This window comes from Schistocerca nitens, chromosome 1 (genome assembly GCF_023898315.1).
Source record: "Schistocerca nitens isolate TAMUIC-IGC-003100 chromosome 1, iqSchNite1.1, whole genome shotgun sequence".
Taxonomy (NCBI): Eukaryota; Metazoa; Arthropoda; class Insecta; order Orthoptera; family Acrididae; genus Schistocerca; species Schistocerca nitens.
The window spans coordinates 880,799,999-880,819,514 of record NC_064614.1 but is presented as its reverse complement, the minus strand read 5'-3'; the positions used below and the strand labels follow the sequence as shown (position 1 = coordinate 880,819,514).

The following is a 19,516-nucleotide window of genomic DNA, read 5'->3' as shown; positions in this document are numbered from 1 at the left end:
CATCGCCAGACATTATGTTAAAACATTGTGCTGGATGCACTTTTGGTCGGCTGTGAGCAATTTCCTCACCCACCTCGCATACAGCTTCTTCGTAGCCACTTACCTGTGTAGCATACTATGCATTCGCTCAGTTAAGATGCATATAGTTGCAGCAATCTCGCGAGTTTTTATTAGGCAGTGTTGCATTACCATATCACAAGACTTAGTCACTGGTTTGCTATGTGGCGACCCCAATTGGACAGCTGGAGCATGTTTCATCTTCAGTAGTTGTTGTCCGACCACATTTAAATTCATTAATCCAAAAGTAAATGATCTTCAGTGATGGTGCAGAGTCCTTGTGAACTTCATCCAATTCTGTTTTGATTTGTGCAGCAGTCTAAACCTTCAAATGAAAATGTTTAATTACAGCATGAAACTCCGTTTTCTCCATTTTTAGTCACAGTCTACACACTGACCAATTCAGACGACTTTCAGCAGTGAACCTTATGCTGTACAGTGTTGAAATTCTTTATACAAACCTTGGAATAATAAAGCTAACGAGCCATGGAGGTGTAACAAAAATATTCCATTCTTTCATGAAAATTACCAGACTTATCAAGTGACCTTTGTACAAGGGGCACGAATAGCATAAGATAGTGAGAAATCACTGTGAAGTACAGGAATATGTGGTGCATCCTTGTGTGAAGCAGTTTTGTGAGCACCTGGCAGAGTTTCAAAGGAGCCTCGCTGTGGGTTTTAATTTAACCAGCTGGTCGAATCTTGCAGTATCCAGATTTGTGGGGCATTTGTATGTGACAGTGGCCCAGTGTTGTACTGCATGGGAACATAAGTGCAGGCATACTAGTTTACAAGCTTACAGTCAGTCATGTGTGACTACATCATGGGAGGATTGCAGTATTTGGCACCAAGCACATTGTAACCTCTCACATCTACACCTGCCATCTGAGATGGTAAGCAATGGACACCCTGCAACATTCTGTCATCCCACACTGTTTGCACAGAGACTAGGAGTAACCAGACTAGGGAATTAATGTCCCATTGCCTAAGCTGATGTTAATACTACAATACAAATAGCAGTGCTTGTAGTGGTGCTGTGACCAGGAAGCAAAGGACTACTGCCACATTCTGTTCAGCAATAAATCATATTTCTGCGCTACTCTGGGTAAGCGTCACTGGTGCATATGACGGGGACATGACGAGAGGTATCATTCTCTTGATGTTTTGGAGAAGTACAGTGTAGTTACTCCTGGCATCATGATATGGGGAGCCATTGCGTATGACTTGAGGTCATGGCCAATAGTGACTGAGGGAAAACTGATGACACCAGGATACAGCGTGGACATCCTCTTCCTCGTGAGCTACCTCTCATGTGCTGATATATAGTTGCTAAGTTTCAACAGAACAGTGATTGTTATCACAAGGCATATCTCTCTATGAACCGTCTGTGTGATGTAGAGGCCAGCAAGATCCCCAGATCTGTCACCCAAAGGAATGTGCAGAGCCAGCTCAGATGTCAACTCCATCCTATTGCCAGTATCCAGGGTATCAAGGATTTTTTGCAACAGTTGTAGCACAGCTTGCCTCAGGAGAGCATACATTAGCTTTATGACTGCCTCCCCAATTGAATCAGTGTATGAACCCAGGCCAGTGGGAGTTCAACGTCATATTGGCAAGTGGTCTTATAAATTTGATTCAATTTTGTAATCACCGAAATGACATCAGATACCAGTTTTGCTAGAATAAGTGATTTACTTGAGTCTGATGCAATTTATACTGCAAATGAGGGAAGGTAGAGAAAGTGGTGCAGCTGAAAATTCCTTCTGTAATAATACAGTGAGGTGACAAAAATCATGGGATAGTGATATGCACATACACAGGTGGTGGTAATGACACATTTCTAAGGTATAAAGAGGCAGTGCATTGGCAGAGCCATTATTTGTACTCCGGTGATTCATGTGACAATGTTTTGGACGTAACTATAGCCACGTGACAGGAATTGACAGTCTTAGAACACGGAATGGTATCTGGAGCTAAACTTACGGGACATTCCATTTTGGAAATCATTAAGGAATTTAATAAACTGAGATCCAGAGTGTCAGGAGTGTGCTGAGAACGCCAAATTTCAGGGATTACCTCTCGCAACAGGAAACACAGTGGCCAGTGGCCTCCACTTAATGACTTTACATAACATCATTTGTGTAGAGTTGTCATTGCTAACAGACAAGCAACACTGCATGAAATAACTGCAGAAATCAGTGTGAGACATATGATGAACATATCCATTAGGACAGTGCAGCGAAATTTGACATTAATGGACTGTGGCAGAAGACAGGCAACACAACTGCCTTTGCTAACAGCATGGCATCACCTGCAGCGCCTCTCCTGGGCTCGTGACCATATTGGTTGGATCCTAGATGACTGGAAAACGATGGACTGTTCAGATGAGTGTCAATTTCAGTTGTCAAGAGCTGACGGTAGCGTTCAAGTATGGCGCAGATCCTATGAAGCCATGAACCCAGGTTGTAAATGAAGCACTGTGCAAGCTGGTGGTGACTCCATAATGGTGTGGGCTGTGTTTATGTGGAACGGACTGGGTACTCTGGTCCAACTGAACCGATCATTGATTGGAAATAGATATGTTTGGCTACTGGAGAACATTTGCAGCCATTCATGGACTTCGTGTTCCCAAACAACATTGGAATTTTTATGGATGACAATGTGCCATATCATAGCCTCACAACTGTTCACAATTGATTTGAAAAACATTCTGGACAATTTGAGTGAATGATTTGGCCACCGACATCGAGCAACATGAAGTCCATTGAACGTTTATGGGACACAATCAAGAGGTCATTTTATGCCCAAAACTCTGCACCAGCAAGATTTTTGCCATTATAGACAGCTGTGGAGGCAGCGTGACTCACTGTTTCTGCAGGGGACTTCCAACGACTTGTTGAGTTCATGCCACATAGTGCTGCAATGCACTGGGCAAAAGGAGGTCTGACACAGTATTAAGAGGTATCCCATGACTTTGGTCACTTCAGTGTGTAATTGACATAGATGAGTTTACTAAATTAGGCAAGCTTTACACCTCGCCTGGGCCTGTCAACACCAACATTGGACTGTTGATTACTGGAAACATGTTGCCTGGTCAGACGAGTCTTGTTTCAAATTTTATCGAGCCGATTCACATGTATGGGTATGGAAACAACCTCATGAATCCATGGACCCTGCATGTTAGCAGGAAACTGTTCAAGTTGGTAGAGGCACTGTAATGGTATGGGCGAGTGCTTTTGGAATGACATGAGACCCATGATACTTATAGGTATGACACTGACAGGTGACACATACGTAAGCATCCTGTCTGATCACCTGCAGCCATCCATGTCCATTGTGCATTCTGACGGACTTTGGGAATTCCAGCAGGACAATGTGACACTCCACACGTCCAGAATTGCTACAGAATGGCTCCAGGAATACTCTTCTGAGTTTGAACACTTCCACTGGCCACCAAACTCCCCAGACATGAACATTATTGAGCATATCTGGGATGCCGTGCTACATGCTGTTCTGAAGAGATCTCCATCCGCTCGAACTCTTACAGATTTATGGACAGCCCTGCAGGATTCAAGGTGTGCCATTTATAACTCATTTGGTCACATCAAATGTCAGTAGGACAAAATGGCATGGAGTCAAGCGAGGCATCGAGTAAGAATGTAGAATTGAGGTAAACCTCACTAGGAAGAAATGTAAAATTAGGGATTTTTTTTTTAACATTGATCTTATTGTTTTTCATGGGGACTATAAATTTATGGTGTAGAATCATGAGAAACTTAAAATCAGAGAATGTAAAATCAAAGTTCCATTGCAGAACCTCTTTCATCTACCTCTACTTTTCTTCTTCTTTGGAAAGGGGCAATTTTCGGGGATAATATTCTTTCTATCACAATCCCAATAAGCCTAAAATAACACAAAATTTCAATGACAATGGGCATAATAGAATAATGCCTGGAATTTTTTCTTTAAGTGTGCACGTTAGGACTTAGCATTACTTTTATGTAACCCTGAAAGTGTAGCTTGTTTCCTCACACTACAAACGGTGTTGCAGGAATTTAAATATATGGTATGTAATGTTGGTATGTAAAGGAACTACGTACAAATTTTGAACCAGAAGAATTACATATTTCAGTTGTTATACTTCTCTAAAGCCATGGTGTGATGTGATTCAGGCTGCATGGAAAAATGTTTAGATTCAACGGCAAAACATTCCATGTAGTGGACTGCTTCTTACAACTACTAACACAGGAATGAAAGAACAGCGATTCATCAATCCTTAAATAAGCGTAGCAAAATTATAAAAATTTATGTTGTCAAAGAAATCAGTAAAAGTTCAGTCTTATCACGTTTATGATATAATGCTGCTCACTAATTGGTTGATTTTGTAATGAATTATGGTGGAGGGCACTAAAACTAATGGGTTAATGAGAAAGATTGCTATTGTGCACAGAGAAAAGTTTTATCCAAGATTTGAACCATATGACAATAAAACTCAGAATGTATACAGACTTTCTGAAATTGGGGAAAACACCTCACTTAATAAATGAAACTGAAGCAATAAAATTATATTCAGACAAAATAACTCAACTGGATGGATAACAAATCTACTCACCAAGTGACAGCAGAACATACACATTAAAGAAGGTTATAATTAGGCAAGCTATAGGAGCCAGTGGCTCCTTATTCAGGCAGAAGGGTCGAAGGGGAAGGAAAAGGGTTAGAGAGGTGTAGAAAAAGGGATAGATTTCAGGACAGTCACTCAGAACTGCAGCTCGGGGGAGACTTCAACCTTTCTGCCAAGGAGGAGACACTGGCTCCGAAAGCTTGGCTAATTATAATCTTCTTTTATGTAAATGTTCTGCCGCCACTTGGTGAGTAGATTATTTATTTATCCAATTAAATTATTTTGTCAAAAATTGATTGTTTTTGTTGTTATAATAAAATTGTATTCTGTGTTATTTGCATTGTTTTAAAGTACTAATTTCATTTCATTTTTAAAGCTCTCGTACATTTACAGAAATCATGAGATTCATGTACTTCAAAGTTTTTAACACTAACAAAAAGTGAGTGGAGGGGAAATTATGCACGTTTCCTGTTGTCAATCCTATTACTATTATTATTATTATTATTATTATTATTATTTAGTTATGTTATACAATCTACATACATCAGATAACCTAACTTGTTACATTGTGTTAGTTGGCATGATGCTCTCATATATGATTATTACCATTTCTTTCATACACTCTTTTGCATACTTTAATTATGGTCAGTGTTATATTTGCATCAAGTTTCCTCAGTTACGGTCTGTGGTTTAACGAATTCCCAATTACTACTCTCCCAGAAGTTACTGTATGAACAGAAACTATGACACCAAAATTTTCTTCAAATAGATGCACAAGAATACAGTTGTTCCCGATACCTATTTTTTGTAAATGTGTGTAAACAGCAGAGGCCTTTTGTTGACACTGCAGATTTGGTTTTAAGTACAGTGACAAAACAAATTGTATTGTTAACTTAAAGTTTACTGTTTATGTATAAGTATATAACTGTTTTGTAAATTGTTTCAGTGATCTGAACAGCTCTACACAGTTTGTTGTTGGATTAGCTCTTTGTACACTAGGAGCAATAGCATCCCCAGAAATGTCAAGAGACCTTGCTGCAGAAGTGGAACGACTCATGAAATCTCCTAATGCTTACATCAGGAAAAAAGCAGCATTATGTGCTTTCAGAATTATTCGAAAAGTACCAGAACTAATGGAAATTTTTTTACCAGCGACAAGGTCACTTCTGTCAGAGAAGAACCATGGTATGTTCTACATCTTCTGGAGAATAAAATTCTTGTATTCTGGAATTAATATTAAAATTGTATCTTAGGAGGGACGGTCAGTGTTGCTGGAACTAGCAAAGATAGTCAATTGCCTCAAAAACAAGTTCATAAAGTTATGCTCTACTTTGAACAGTTCCCTAGATACAGATGTAAATATTTATTATTAATGTTATTATTATTATTATTATTATTATTATTATTATTATTATTATTACTACTACTACTAAATTACAAGGGTTTTTGTTATTAATTTCTAAACATTGATCAGGATTTATATACTACGATAAATTTCTAAATTTCATAAACATTTCTCCATTAAGGGGTGAATAAATAAGTAGGTTCGAAAGGATGTAGATTGCAGTAGTTATTCAGAAATGAAGAGGCTTGCACACTGCAGACTAGTATGGCGAGCTGCATTAAAACAGTCTTTGGATGACATGGACAACAACTACCACAATGATGCAGCAGTTTTCTGCAAATGCTTTCAGTACCATTTGCATAATAGTGATTTATTCGCAGTCAGACCAGTTGTAACTGTCAGTCAATCTCCACAGTTCATATAGAATAGCCCTTATTATAAGAAGGCAAAACCTCAGTCGGTAATCCTTTTTATTTAATTATTACACAATGCAGTTTTGGCAGTCCACAATAGATTGTCAGCAAACCATGATCAGTTTTAGCTTATTTCTACATCAATTAATTTTCGTTTCTATATTTTACAAATAAGGTAATTATATGTTTACTAGCTGGGCCCGGGGGGGGGGGGGGGGTGGTATCTACAGTTAAACCGTCAGTTGTAAGGAAACATTGATGCCGAAACTTACTACCCACACATATGTGCCATCACAAACATTCTCTTGAAGGTATTGCAGTATGAGCCACTTGCAGTCCAGCGAAATGGCGGCAGAACACTGGTCCCTTAAAACCCTCTCGTTTGCTTAAGGAAAAAATTTTTACGTGATTGAGTAGCAAAGTACAAAATGTGCCAGGAAAGGGAGTAAATATTTGCACAACTGTTTGTGACGTGGCTAGTGCAGAAAATATCATAATTATCTTACTATGTGTGGAAAGCCGGAAAACCGGTGCAATACGTCTGTATAAACTATGGTCTGAGACTTCCTGTTTTCCGTTTAGAAATTTCTGGTTCTTGATACACATGAGCAGCCAACGTAGAGCTGTCCATACGAGAAACATGGGGTGCCCAGATGAATACCTGCCACTTTTAACATTTGTCCTTGACTCTTATTTGTAATGATTGAGAAGGCCACTTTCAGGAGGTACTGCAAGTGTTAAAAATGGAATGGAAAATTTGTTTGGGCTGATGGGAATTTGTGATATTAATACTCTCTCTTCCATGGTTCCACCAGCGATATAGGATGGCACATAATGCTTTCTCATGTCCTTGATGCGTAACCTGGTGCCATTGCACAATCGTGATGCATCCAGGGGGGCTTCAGCTCCATCTTGGATGACAGCACTGCCGACAGCTCTAATGAATTTAGAAACTCTACAGGATATGACATTGTCATCTCTCCTCATCACTGTGTTGATTGATGTGTAGGTGGCCACCTCACCTGGTACTGGAGCGATAATTTTTTTATTGATTTTTTTTCCACCAATTCAGACTTAGATGCCAAGATAAATCTTCCACATAACCACTCCTTGTTGCTCAAGCTTTCATGTAAGCTTGGAAAAACCTCATTAACTAGGTTATCTTCTGAGCTTATAACATTACAGAAGTGGCTTTCATATTTTATTAGGCCATCTGCATCCATTTCCATGAGGTCCTCACTGATTTTGAGGAGATATTGAGCATAGAGCACATCACGGTCGTTGTAGAGTTGAACTCTCATATTAGCTGTCAGCTGGACCAGCAGCGAATTCAACAGGAATTCTGCTTTCATAGATTTGTGTACGTACTTCCTTCATTTGTTGAAACAGTTAAAAACTAATCTCTAGCCACACTTAATGCATTCAAGTGATGGTTAACTTTCAGCTATGAATTTTTAATCACATTACACATCCCTTGGGAGCAATAGTCTCATAGCCATCCCACACAAAGTTATTTGTTTTGCAATAAAAGACAGCCTGTGTGTTAATTCAGAGTTTAGGCTAGCTACATTCCAAAGATCATCAAAATCTATCCAGTCGTTTCAGCTTGAATGGGTAACAGACCTACTAACTTCACAGAGAAAGAAAATAAGCAATTTCTGGTTCGATGCATCACAGATTTTATAACATTTGAATATTAAGCAATGTTACCTGTCCTCGCGTGTGTGCCTGTTACCAGCAGATAAGCTCACTTATAACAATCCAACCTCACTAACATCCTATGATGTCCTACATTTAAAGGACATCTCTCAGTTTGTCATATTGCTTGTAAGTAACACCATTGTTATAAGTCTTCACGCTGATTCCATAGATGACCAGGAGCTAAGGAACTTGTCAGTTTTCTGATGTTGATAATACTGGGTGTGAGCAACCTCATAAAACAATTTTTAAAAAACCAAATATTAATGGGAAGCAGTGTTATAATTATATCAGTTTCCAATAAGAAGCTCCCACAGTAATAATAATAATAATAATAATAATAATAATTCACTGCATCAGGATGCGAACCAGGGTTGTACACAATTCAGTTAGGTAATGTGATGTCTCTTAACTGTGTAGCTACCTGGAATATTCTAATGTTGCTATTTCGTTTGATGTACGAGAAGCTCATTAAGGCTGTTACTGCAAATATGACTTTAACTGACATTTAGAGTGAATTATACCAAGAATATTGGGTTTGTGATAAATCTTCGACACCATGTTCCCTTGAAACGCAATGTGTCATAACACAGTGTTCAATCTGGAAATAATCGTTAATTCATTATGCTTTTTGATTGGTCTTCCTTCTGTTACTTTTCATTGATCATTGCACAGAGCTCAGTTATTATTTCCATGTTTCACATTATATCCTTCAAGTAAATAAATATCTTGCACTGCACACTTTTAAAAGTAGCCTGTGTGTTAATCCAGGGTAGAAACTATCTCCGTGTCAAATTTCATCCAAATCTGTCCAGCCATTTTGGCATGATGCAGTAAAAAAAAAAAAAAACACACACACACAGCAAAACAAAACAAAAATAATAATTTAAACAAGAATATGTAACCTATATGTCACACTAGGGAGAACATAAATTTAAAATGGAATACATGACAACAAATAAAATAATGCAGTTATGCCATTCATGTTGTTTTTAAGCAATAGTACTCACTCTCTGTGATATGGTCCAAATCACACTAAGTACAAACAAGTATCACATTTACAGCACATTGTTCTCGGAGTTCCTGTACAGTGCAGACTCTTCTTTTCTTCTGTGATACCATAGCTACCAGAAGTTTTTCCTCCTCATATCTCCTCTAGTGCAGCACTCTACCTTGATATGGATTATGTGCAGGCTTATTAGAACCTTCAGGGATTGTTGCATTGGAAGTCACCCACCACCGTTTCTTTTCTCTAACACTCACCTGTTAGTATTGAACCAGTGGTTTAGGGTAGTGTCTTTGACTGTTAATCAAAATGTCCCAGTCCTGTATTGGAACCCAGCCATTGGTGAAATTTTGATTAAAAATCCTCAGCAATGATGGCTGAAGACTTCTGCCGTAAGAAGTCACCCTCATTCTGCCAAAGACCTTGCAAAAGGGGTTGGAGGGGGGACATAGATCAAGGCAATCTCTTTACCTGGATTGGGAAACTGCCCTTAAAAGGTGGATGAATTAGCAGTGAACCGGTTGAGGATGCAGAAGGCAATGGAAACCACTATATAAAAGACACAACATATATCTACAGGACATATGGCCTGTAATTGGAAAAACTGTCATGATTATCTCTCCAGTTGGCAGAAAATTCAGGGTTATTCCCCATTTGAATCTCCTAGAGTCATTATGATTTCTTCATTGGCAGAAGATTTTGGATTAATCTCCCATTTGATATCCTGGAGGGGACTGCCAAGGAGGAGGTGACCCTGAGAAATAGATGAAATAATCAATGACAGGATGACATTCTAGAGTCAGAACTTGGAATTTTAGAAGTTTCAACCTTACAGGAAAACTAAAAAAATCTGAAAAAGGAAATGAAAAGATTGAATCTAATTATAATAGGGATCAGGGAAAAGGAAAATGAAAAGAAGACAATTTCTGGTCAGACAAATATATGGTAATATCAGCAGCAGTGGAGAATGGTATAATAGGCACAGGATTCATTATGAAAAGGAAAGTAGGGCAGAGAGTGGGCTACTGTAAACAGTTCAGTGTTGGTCTCATCAGCTTCGACAGCCAGCTGACACTGACAACAATATGCATGCCAGAATCACAAGCAGCAGATGAAGAAATAGAGAAAGTATATGAGGATATTGAAAGGGTGATTAAATATGTAAAGGGAGATGAAAATCTAATGGTCTTGACAGATTCGAATGTGGTTGTAGGAGAAGAGACAGAAGAAAGAGTAATGGGGAATATGGGCTTTGAAGTATGAGTGAGAGGGAAAGACTAATTGACTTCTTCAATAAATTTCAGATGGTAATAGCGAATACTCTGTTCCATAATCACAAGAGGAAGTGTACATGGAAAAGATCCAGACACGGAAAGGGGCCAGTTGGATTAAATCATGGTCAGACAGAGATTCCCAAATCAGATATTGGGTCGTGCAGATATAGACCTGAATCAGAATTTAGTGCTGATGAAAAGTAAATTGAAGTTTAAAGAGAATCATCCAAAAAAATCAAATGTGGAAGGATGTGTGATACTGAAGTAATGAGTAATGGCAAGATGTCCTGAAGATTGCTAAAGGTGTGGGTGTTGTGATAAGGGAACCCCAAGTAGGCAGTTCAGCTGAAGAAGATTGGACATCTTTAAAAACGACAATTACAGATGTAGGACAGACAAACATAGGTACAAGGTAGGTAACTGAAAAGGAACATTGGGTAACAGATGAAATATTTCAATTGTTTGACAAAGGAAGTAAGTTCAGGAATACGAATCACTTGAATACAATAAGCAGGAATTGCAGGGAGGCTAAAGCGAAATGGCTGTGTAAAAGATGTGGAGAAACTAAAAAGAAATGATGGTTTGAAGAACTGACTCAGCATATAGAAAAGTCGAAACAACTTTCGGTGAAATTAAAAGCAAGGGGGGGATAACATTAAGAGTGCAGTGGGTAGTCCACTGTTAGGCACAGAGGAGAGAGCAGATAGGTGGAAAGAGTACATTGGAGTCTCTGTGAGGGAAGGCCTTGTCTGATGACCTGATAGAATAAGCAGTTGAACTTGACATGGATGACATCGGCCGTCCAGTATTAGAATCAGATTTAACAGAGCTATGGAAGACTTGCGATCAAATAAGGCAGGAGGATGGACAACATTCCAATGGAATTTCTAAAATATCGGGAGAAGCGCCAACAAACCTATTACTATAGTTGGTGTGCAGAGTCTATGAGATTGGTGAAATACCATCAGATATTTGGAAAAATATCATCCATACAGTTCCAAAGACAGCAAGGGAAGCAAGTATGAGAACTGTCACACAGTCAGTTTAAGAGCTCATGCATCCAAACTTCTGACAAGGATAGTACACAAAAGAATGAAAAAGATAATTGAAGATTATTTAGATGACGGTCATCATTTCTTTCAGTAAGATAAATGTATGAGAGAGGCAGTACTTACATAGTGCTTGATAATGGTAGCAAGGATTAAGAAAAATCAAGATGTCAACCAAGAAAAAAGTAATTAACATCATAAAATTGTGAGAGATGTTAAATATACTGAGAAAATTGGGAATAAGCTATAGGGAAAGATGGGTAATATACAGTACACACAAGAACCAAGAGGGGAACAATATGGCTGTGGAAGATCAAGAACAAAGTGCTCAGAGTAGAAAAAGTGTAAGACAGGGATGTAATTTTTTGCTCCTAGTGTTCAATCTATACATCGAAGAAGCAGTGACGGAAAAAAAAGAAAAGTTCAAGAGTGCGATTAAAATTGACAGTGAAAGGATATAAATTATATGATTTGCTGATAACGTTGTTATCCTCAGTGATTGTGAAGAAGAATTACAGGATCCGTTGGATGGAATGAACGATGTAATGGTACAGAATATGGATTGAACGTAAACCAGAAAAAGACAAAGGTAATGAGATGTAATAGAAATGATATTAATGATAAACTTAACTTCAAAATTGATGATCACAAAATAGACAAAGCTGAGGAATTCTGCTACTTTGGAAGCAAAATTACTCATGTCAGACAGAACAAGGAAGACATAAAAACATACTAGCACAGGTAGAGAGAACATTCATGGACAAGAGAATTTTACTAGTAACATACATAGGTCTTAATTTGAGAAAAAAAATTTCTGAAAATTTACGTCTGAAGCACAGTGTTGTATGGAAGTGTATCAGGGACTATGGGAAAACAAGAAGAAGGGTATTGAAGTATTTGAGATCTACCTCTGTAGGAGGATGGAAATTAGATGGACTGACAAGGTAAGCAATGAGGAGGTTCTCTACTGAATCAGTGAAGAATGCAACGTGTGGAAAACACTGACAAGAGGAAGGAACAGGACGATAAGATGTGTTAGGACAGTAAGAGATAAAGTGTATGGTACTGGAGGGAGCTGTAGAGGATAAAAACTGTGGGGGAAGACAAGAGATTTGAATTCATTCAATAACAAATAGTCAGGGTACGAGGATTCTTTTCTTGTGTCTGGAGCATTAGCCCACGTAGCTGACTGGATTGATGCCATGGCTGGTCAAAGTAATTGTTACTGCAGACTGTGTAGCCATCTGGTATTTATCATTCCACTTTCCTTGTTGCTCTTGGAATCAAAATCTGCTCTCTTATTCATTTATTCATTTTGGACATTGTCTTAGACAGTTCTGACTAATCGTCTGTAGTGCCATAACCCTGTTCCTTCAGGTGAACCAACATTGTTTGTGATGTAAACAGGTTGTCAAAGTGAAATCTGTAGGGGAGAGTTTTACTTTCCCTAGGAAGTGAACTGATCATGTGAACTAGATGTGAAGAGCCTTTTCCAAATGCTTTCATGTTCACTTCGTTCCTTTGTGGCTATCTACTACCTTTGTATATTTGGAAACACACTAGATAATGCATGTTTGTGTTTATGCACCATGCTCTGTATCAAGATCTGGTGGGAATATCATCCAAAAATTGTTTGCATTTGTGTCTGCCAGCATATGTTATCATGCTCCATTTCATTTATTATGTTCAACCCAGAACCCCAGTAACGTCTACTGGTATGTAGAGGATTATAACCTGAGGGAATTAAAATGCCTAGAAAACCATTTATCTCTTCATATTTTATCTTGGTATCTGAACAGTTCTTGAGTAAAACATGTTTTGTTGATTCAGTGATGATAAATTTAACTATTTCATTATTACAAAATGGTCTAAAGACCTGAACTGCAGCAAGGTTCTGTATTTACTGTGATCACTGTCAGGAAATAAAGTGTTAACACTTTGCGGGTCCTCCCTTCTCCAATCTCTTGATTACAGTTTTTAAGATTTATAGTCTTTCTGTTTCATCTGAATTGACATTTTCTAGTTTATGATCATGAGAGCAATCATTCTCAGTTTCACAACCTAACTTGTTCTTGTTGGTCAAAATTGTTTCTTCATCAGCCTCAAGTTGCCTGGGTCCACTACCACTTTCTTCACAAGAATCATTGTCTGTTGTCACCAAAGCTTCAGGAGGCATAATAATGTATCTGGGTATCTTCTTGCTCCTCCTCAAGAACAGCCAAGCTTTCATGCACTGACAGGCCTCTGAAAATGGAGGATTCATTATATTGACTGTTCTGCTTTCCATAACATATATGCAAAACACAATTAAAACCTGGATTAGGAACCACAAAAATTAATCGCATTTTGTGGACAACCTATATGATAAATTGCAGCACCTTTACTTATAATTAAGAAAAAGAAACTTTTGGTGTATTGTGATAGAAAATAATACTTACTTATTATTCCAAGACATAATCTTATTCAGATCTGAGAGACGTACATCAATAGGCATTCCTAATGTATGCATTACAAGAGAAAACAATAGTCGATTGTTAACATGACACTTAGTCATACATTGAAAAATTTGTCACCAACTTCAGTTCACTCTCTGGAGGGCATTTTCTGTTGCTTTCTAATGCAAGTTAGCAGTGCTTTATGAGGGCAGCAGTGTCCATGATGCAATCAAGCTGTTCAGTTCATGCATTCACATTTCTTCTGTATGTTCCTGACTTTGTCCAATCTAATAAACAAAACTAGTGTTCTTAAGTCTGAGAATCATGGCAGCAAGATAAAGATGTTGCCATGACTAAGCCATGGATTAGGGAATGTGTACTTGAAACAGAGTAAAAATTAGGAGGGGTTCAAAGTTGGAAAAACATTGCATTTTGTGTGACCAGCAGATCATTATCTTGTTGTTAAATTTTTTTATTTAAAAAAATGCAACTATTGTGTCATTATTCATTTCTCCAGGAACACAGATTCCATGAATATATCGTATCATGCCGTAGTACACATTGATTGTGAAGTATAATTGGAAAAATTTTTCACTGTAAAATGTGATGTGTCCTGCCATCATTGATGGCTATTGTATCGATTATTGATTCCATCCTGTGTAAATGTGGCTTCATCAGTAAGCAGCAGTGACAAAGTCAACTAATACAGTGCTGCTTTCAGCCTGAAGACACTGCACAAGATTTAGATAAAATGGGTACAAGCTGTATGCATGTAATATATGCAATATATATGTTCCTAGAAAGTGGCATGGACATGTGCAAAAAGTCATCATGGGCCAGTAGCAGGGCTGCACTGGAGTGTGTTAACAAAGTGTTTATTTTCAGTATATTTTGTTGAATTTCTTATTCAGATAAATCACACACTGGAAAGCCTATTTCCATATTCGTGCAGTCTGCTAAGACTTCTGGATGGGGGATTACAATGATCTTGGTTTAACAAAGTTCAAAATTGCAGCAGTAGCACTAACATAGCAATAAAAGTAAACCATATCATCATATTTCTCATTTGTGAAAACATCCAAAATTTTTAATGGCCACTTGTGGAATGAAACATTAATCTGGTTCTTCATTCTGATGTACTTGCAATCACTCACAATTGTTAAACCTCATACAGTTACAAAAACAACAAGCACCTGCTAAATAAACAGTTTGGATTCATAACAGCAGATTTTTGGAGCAAAGAAGGTAGGTGATTCGATAAGTGCAAAAATTCCATGCATCATTTGTGTGTGTGTGTGTGTGTGTGTGTGTGTGTGTGTGTGTGTGTGTGTGTGTGTGTATGTTTGTTGTTTTTTTACACTGAAAGTTTTTTTTGTGTGTATTAGTGATTTGCTTACATTCTTGTGTAGTCAACATAAAAATTTCACTGAGTAAACAGTTTGAGCCAGGGTGTAACATTTGATCTCTGCTAAGTATAACAGGACAGCTCTGCTGATGGTGTGGAAAGGGTGGGGTGGGGTGGGGGGTGCAGTGGAAGGAGGGACCGACTATGGCTGCAATGAATTCTTTATTGATGTTTGTCCACAATCATTAGGAGGCATAACATGGAGAATATGGTATGGTCTCTCCCAGTCACCACAGCCTCTGGCTGCTGAATGCGCATTCTGCAGCAGAGCTGTTGTTGCTGTGTTGCCAGGGACCCATGTTTCCTGGCCATAGTGAGTATGGCTGGCAATGGCCCATCTGAGGCAGAAGCGTCTGCATCATTGACATGACGTGGAGTAGCGTAGGCTCAATATCATGATCTGCCCAGCTGTTCAACAATAACAGGGTGGTTCATATCTCATTAAATATTGCTTCTCCTTGCTGATTTCTACTGTTTACATTGTTTAGTGTGCAGTGCCAAATTGTGAGGAAAGTGTTGGTGAATTCCCCCTCCCCCCCCCCCCCCCGACTCCTGCAGGTTGCATCACTCATTAGTGACAAGTGTGGCCTGTCATAACGGAAGCATTACCAATTCACTGACTGTGCGGCCTTGTCACTGGTTGCAACTGACTTGCTGATGGCGTGGTTTCAACATGGCTCTCCTCTGCTGGGTCAGAGACTCCTTTATAACTCTATCCGTTCACATTCCTCCCTGCCATATACTTCGTTTTGGCCAATAATATGGTGCAAGAAACGAATTTCTTGTAAAATGAAACTGCAGTTTTCCTGGACAAGAGGTAACCACAGTGCACGTAGATTGATACGCGTGGGCATTGAGTCAAACAGAGCTTGGATGGCGTGTACAGGTACAGCTGCCCGTGCAGCTTCAACACGATACCACAGTTCATCAAGAGTAGTTACTGGTGTATTGTGGCGAGCCAGTTGCTCGGCCACCATTGGCTAGACATTTTCAATTGGTGAGAGATCTGGAGAATGTGCTGGCCAGGGCAGCAGTCGAACATTTTCTGTATCCAGAAAGGCCCGTACAGGACCTGCAACATGTGGTCGTGCATTATCCTGCTGAAATGTAGGGTTTCACAGGGATCGAATGAAGGGTAGAGCCATGGGTTGTAACACATCTGAAATGTAACGTCCACTGTTCAAAGTGCTGTCAATGCGAACAAGAGGTGACCAAGATGTGTAACCAATGGCACCCCATACCATCACGACAGGTGATACGCCAGTATGGCGATGACAAATACACACTTCGAATGTGCGTTCTCAGCGATGTCTCCAAACACGGATGCGACCATCGTGATGCTGTAAACAGAACCTGGATTCATCCAACTAAATGACATTTTGCCATTCGTGCACCCAGGTTTGTCATTGAGTGCACCATTGCAGGTGCTCCTGTCTGTGATGCAGCGTCAAGGGTAACCGATGCCATGGTCTCCGAGCTGATAGTCCATGCTGCTGCAAACGTCGTCGAACTGTTCATGCAGATGGTTGTTGTCTTGCAAACGTCCCCATCTGTTGACTCAGGAATCAAGACGTGGCTGCACGATCAGTTACAGCCATGCGGATAAGATGCATGTCATCTCGACTGCTAGTGATATGAGGCCGTTGGGATCCAGTACGGCGTTCCGTATTACCCTCCTGAACCCACCGATTCCATATTCTGCTAACAATCATTGGATCTCGACCAACGCGAACAGCAATGTCGCGATACGATAAACCGCAATCGCGGTAGGCTACAATCCGACCTTTATCAAAGTCGGAAACGTGATGGTACGCATTTCTCCTCCTTACACGAGGCATCACAACAATGTTTCACCAGGCAACGCTGATCAACTTCTGTTTGTGTATGAAAAATCGGTTGGAAACTTTGTAGGTGTCGCCACCGGCACCAATCTTGTGTGAATGCTCTGAAAAGCTAATCATTTGGATATCACAGCATCTTCTTCCTGTCGGTTAAATTTCGCGTCTGTAGCACGTCATCTTCATGGTGTAGCAATTTTAATGGCCAGTAGTGTATCATCTATAGACCATGCATTGCTTCAATTTTAATGCTTGCAACACCATATCTGATAATCACTGGAAAGTAGCTGGAGCATTTTTCAGGCCAAAATGCATGTGATGATACTGCTAATGACCAGAAGGGATTGAGAATGCTGTCTTTGAATGACCTTCAGGTGCTATTCCTAATGGTATCCACTTCTTAAATCCTTGTAAAATATGGATCACTGGCCCAGATTGACCTGTTGTTTGTTATGTTTGGCGTTAAATAGACATATGACTCCATTTCTTGATTTAACTAGTGGTACTTGCAACAGAACTGATAAGTTTTGCTGCTGCGTAATCGTGAAATCTAAACTGAAAATTACTTTTAGCCATGGGAAGAATTTCCATATCAACCCATAAGTTTATCTTCCCCCACTCAGAAACCTATTACCGTTGAGGCAAGTGAATCTACGTAACCCTTGCCTGCACTGCTTAATGCCCTGCATGGCAGATTTGATTTCACTTACTTGCCGCAGATATTGAGATCTAGTAACTAATAAAAATTTACACAACTTTTCTTGTAGATAACCAGTCAGAAAAAAGTCTGCTACTGATTATGTACTTTTGCCAGCCCATACTGGGAGAGTTGTTCAATGCACACACTGTTGCCTGCCCTCTAGTGTGAGGTGGCAGGTCTGTCATGTGCCCGTCCTCCATGCTGCTGTGAATTTGTCATTACAATTCTGCTTTAAATGTCCAAACTATCTGCATATTTGCACTGCTGTTCTCTGCAGTTATGCTTCATATGCACTGTACGTCCACGTCTGAAATATTTAACATCTGTATTAAATGTGACGTCCGTCTCCTGTAGCTTGGTGACCACATCAGTTTCAGCTAGCACTGATGTTTCTACTGCTTCATTTAGAGTTCTTCGGAATTCCATCCGAACTCTTTGAAACTATATTGGCTGCGATTGCCATAAACACATGTCGAGTGCTCTCTGTTCAGCTTCCTGCAAGATGGCTTTGTTAGCATTATCGTTTTCTGTGAGCTGATATGTGTTGACATTAATTTTGCAGATACAGTCTACAATATTCTCTATTGACTCTCCATGCTTTTGAAATATACTGGTAGTATCTCAGTGTATTCTTACTCCAGTATCTGTCTTCCACCCCTTCCCTGAAGATATCAAATGACTGTGCTTCCCTTAACTTTTCGTGGCATGTCATATACTTCCTAGCATCCCTTGCTAGTTTTAGCTTGCACAACAGCAGCTCATTACTGCAAGTTACCAACCTAGCAGTTATGTCCAAATTATCAAAAAATTGTAAAGACGTATGTGAAAAAGGTGTGACCAGTGCAGCAGTGTTGGCATCCAGAATAGGTGCTCTAGGAAGTGTCCGTTCCCTCCTTTCCTCCCATACCTGCCAAACCAAAAATTCTTCTACATATTGCCTGCTTACCACCAACCCAAGTATCATAGAATCCAAAAAAAATGAAAGGCCAAAGAAAGGATAGGAAAACAACCATGCAGTCCCCATCACACCTTTGAATTAGGCACTTCCTCATATTGTTGCGTAGGACATCACTGCTGCCGAAGATCCAAGGGTCTGACTGCTTTTTTGTGGCTGTCTACCTTCTTCTTTATGATCACTGTTTATGTCCCGACTGGGGCATAAGCATCATCAGCTGTTCAGTGATGACAAGCTGGTTTGCAAGCTGGCACATCATTAAGTACTGCTTCTCTGCACTGATTTCTGCTATTTACATCAGATATTGTGATATGCCAAATTGTATCGTCTGGAATGGGTCAGTGACCCCCCCATCTCCTTCCCCACCAAACTCCCCTCCCCAGCTGTCATAATTGGGTTGCAATACTCCTGCAAGGCTGCGTTACCCATCAATGGCAAGTGTGGTCTGTTGTCACAGAAACCTTGCAGTGTTGCAGACAGTGCAGTCTCCTCCCCAGTGGCAACTAACATGGTAGTGGTGTGGGTTCAATATGGCTCTCCTCTGCTGGTTGCAAGAGTCATTTATCGTTCTGTCCCTTTATATACATATATAATTAACAAAAATTGGAGAATATCAATTTAGAAAAACATAAAAGATTTAATCTCCAAGTGTTTGCCCAATAATTACTAAGCAATTGTTACAAAACATGAATTTGTGAAAACTCCTGAACTGTGTTC

General features: G+C 39.4%; 1 protein-coding gene across 7 annotated transcripts in view; it reads left to right on the top strand.

The window, feature by feature from the left end:
- The window catches only part of LOC126263777 (AP-1 complex subunit gamma-1), a 200,149-nt gene that overhangs the window by 43,541 nt on the left and 137,092 nt on the right, over window positions 1-19,516 (top strand). For all 7 annotated transcript variants that reach the window (XM_049960942.1, XM_049960941.1, XM_049960946.1 and 4 more), the window contains one exon: window positions 5,628-5,866. In XM_049960942.1, the coding sequence (XP_049816899.1) occupies window positions 5,628-5,866 (239 nt within the window). The remainder of the gene's footprint in view (window positions 1-5,627; window positions 5,867-19,516) is intronic.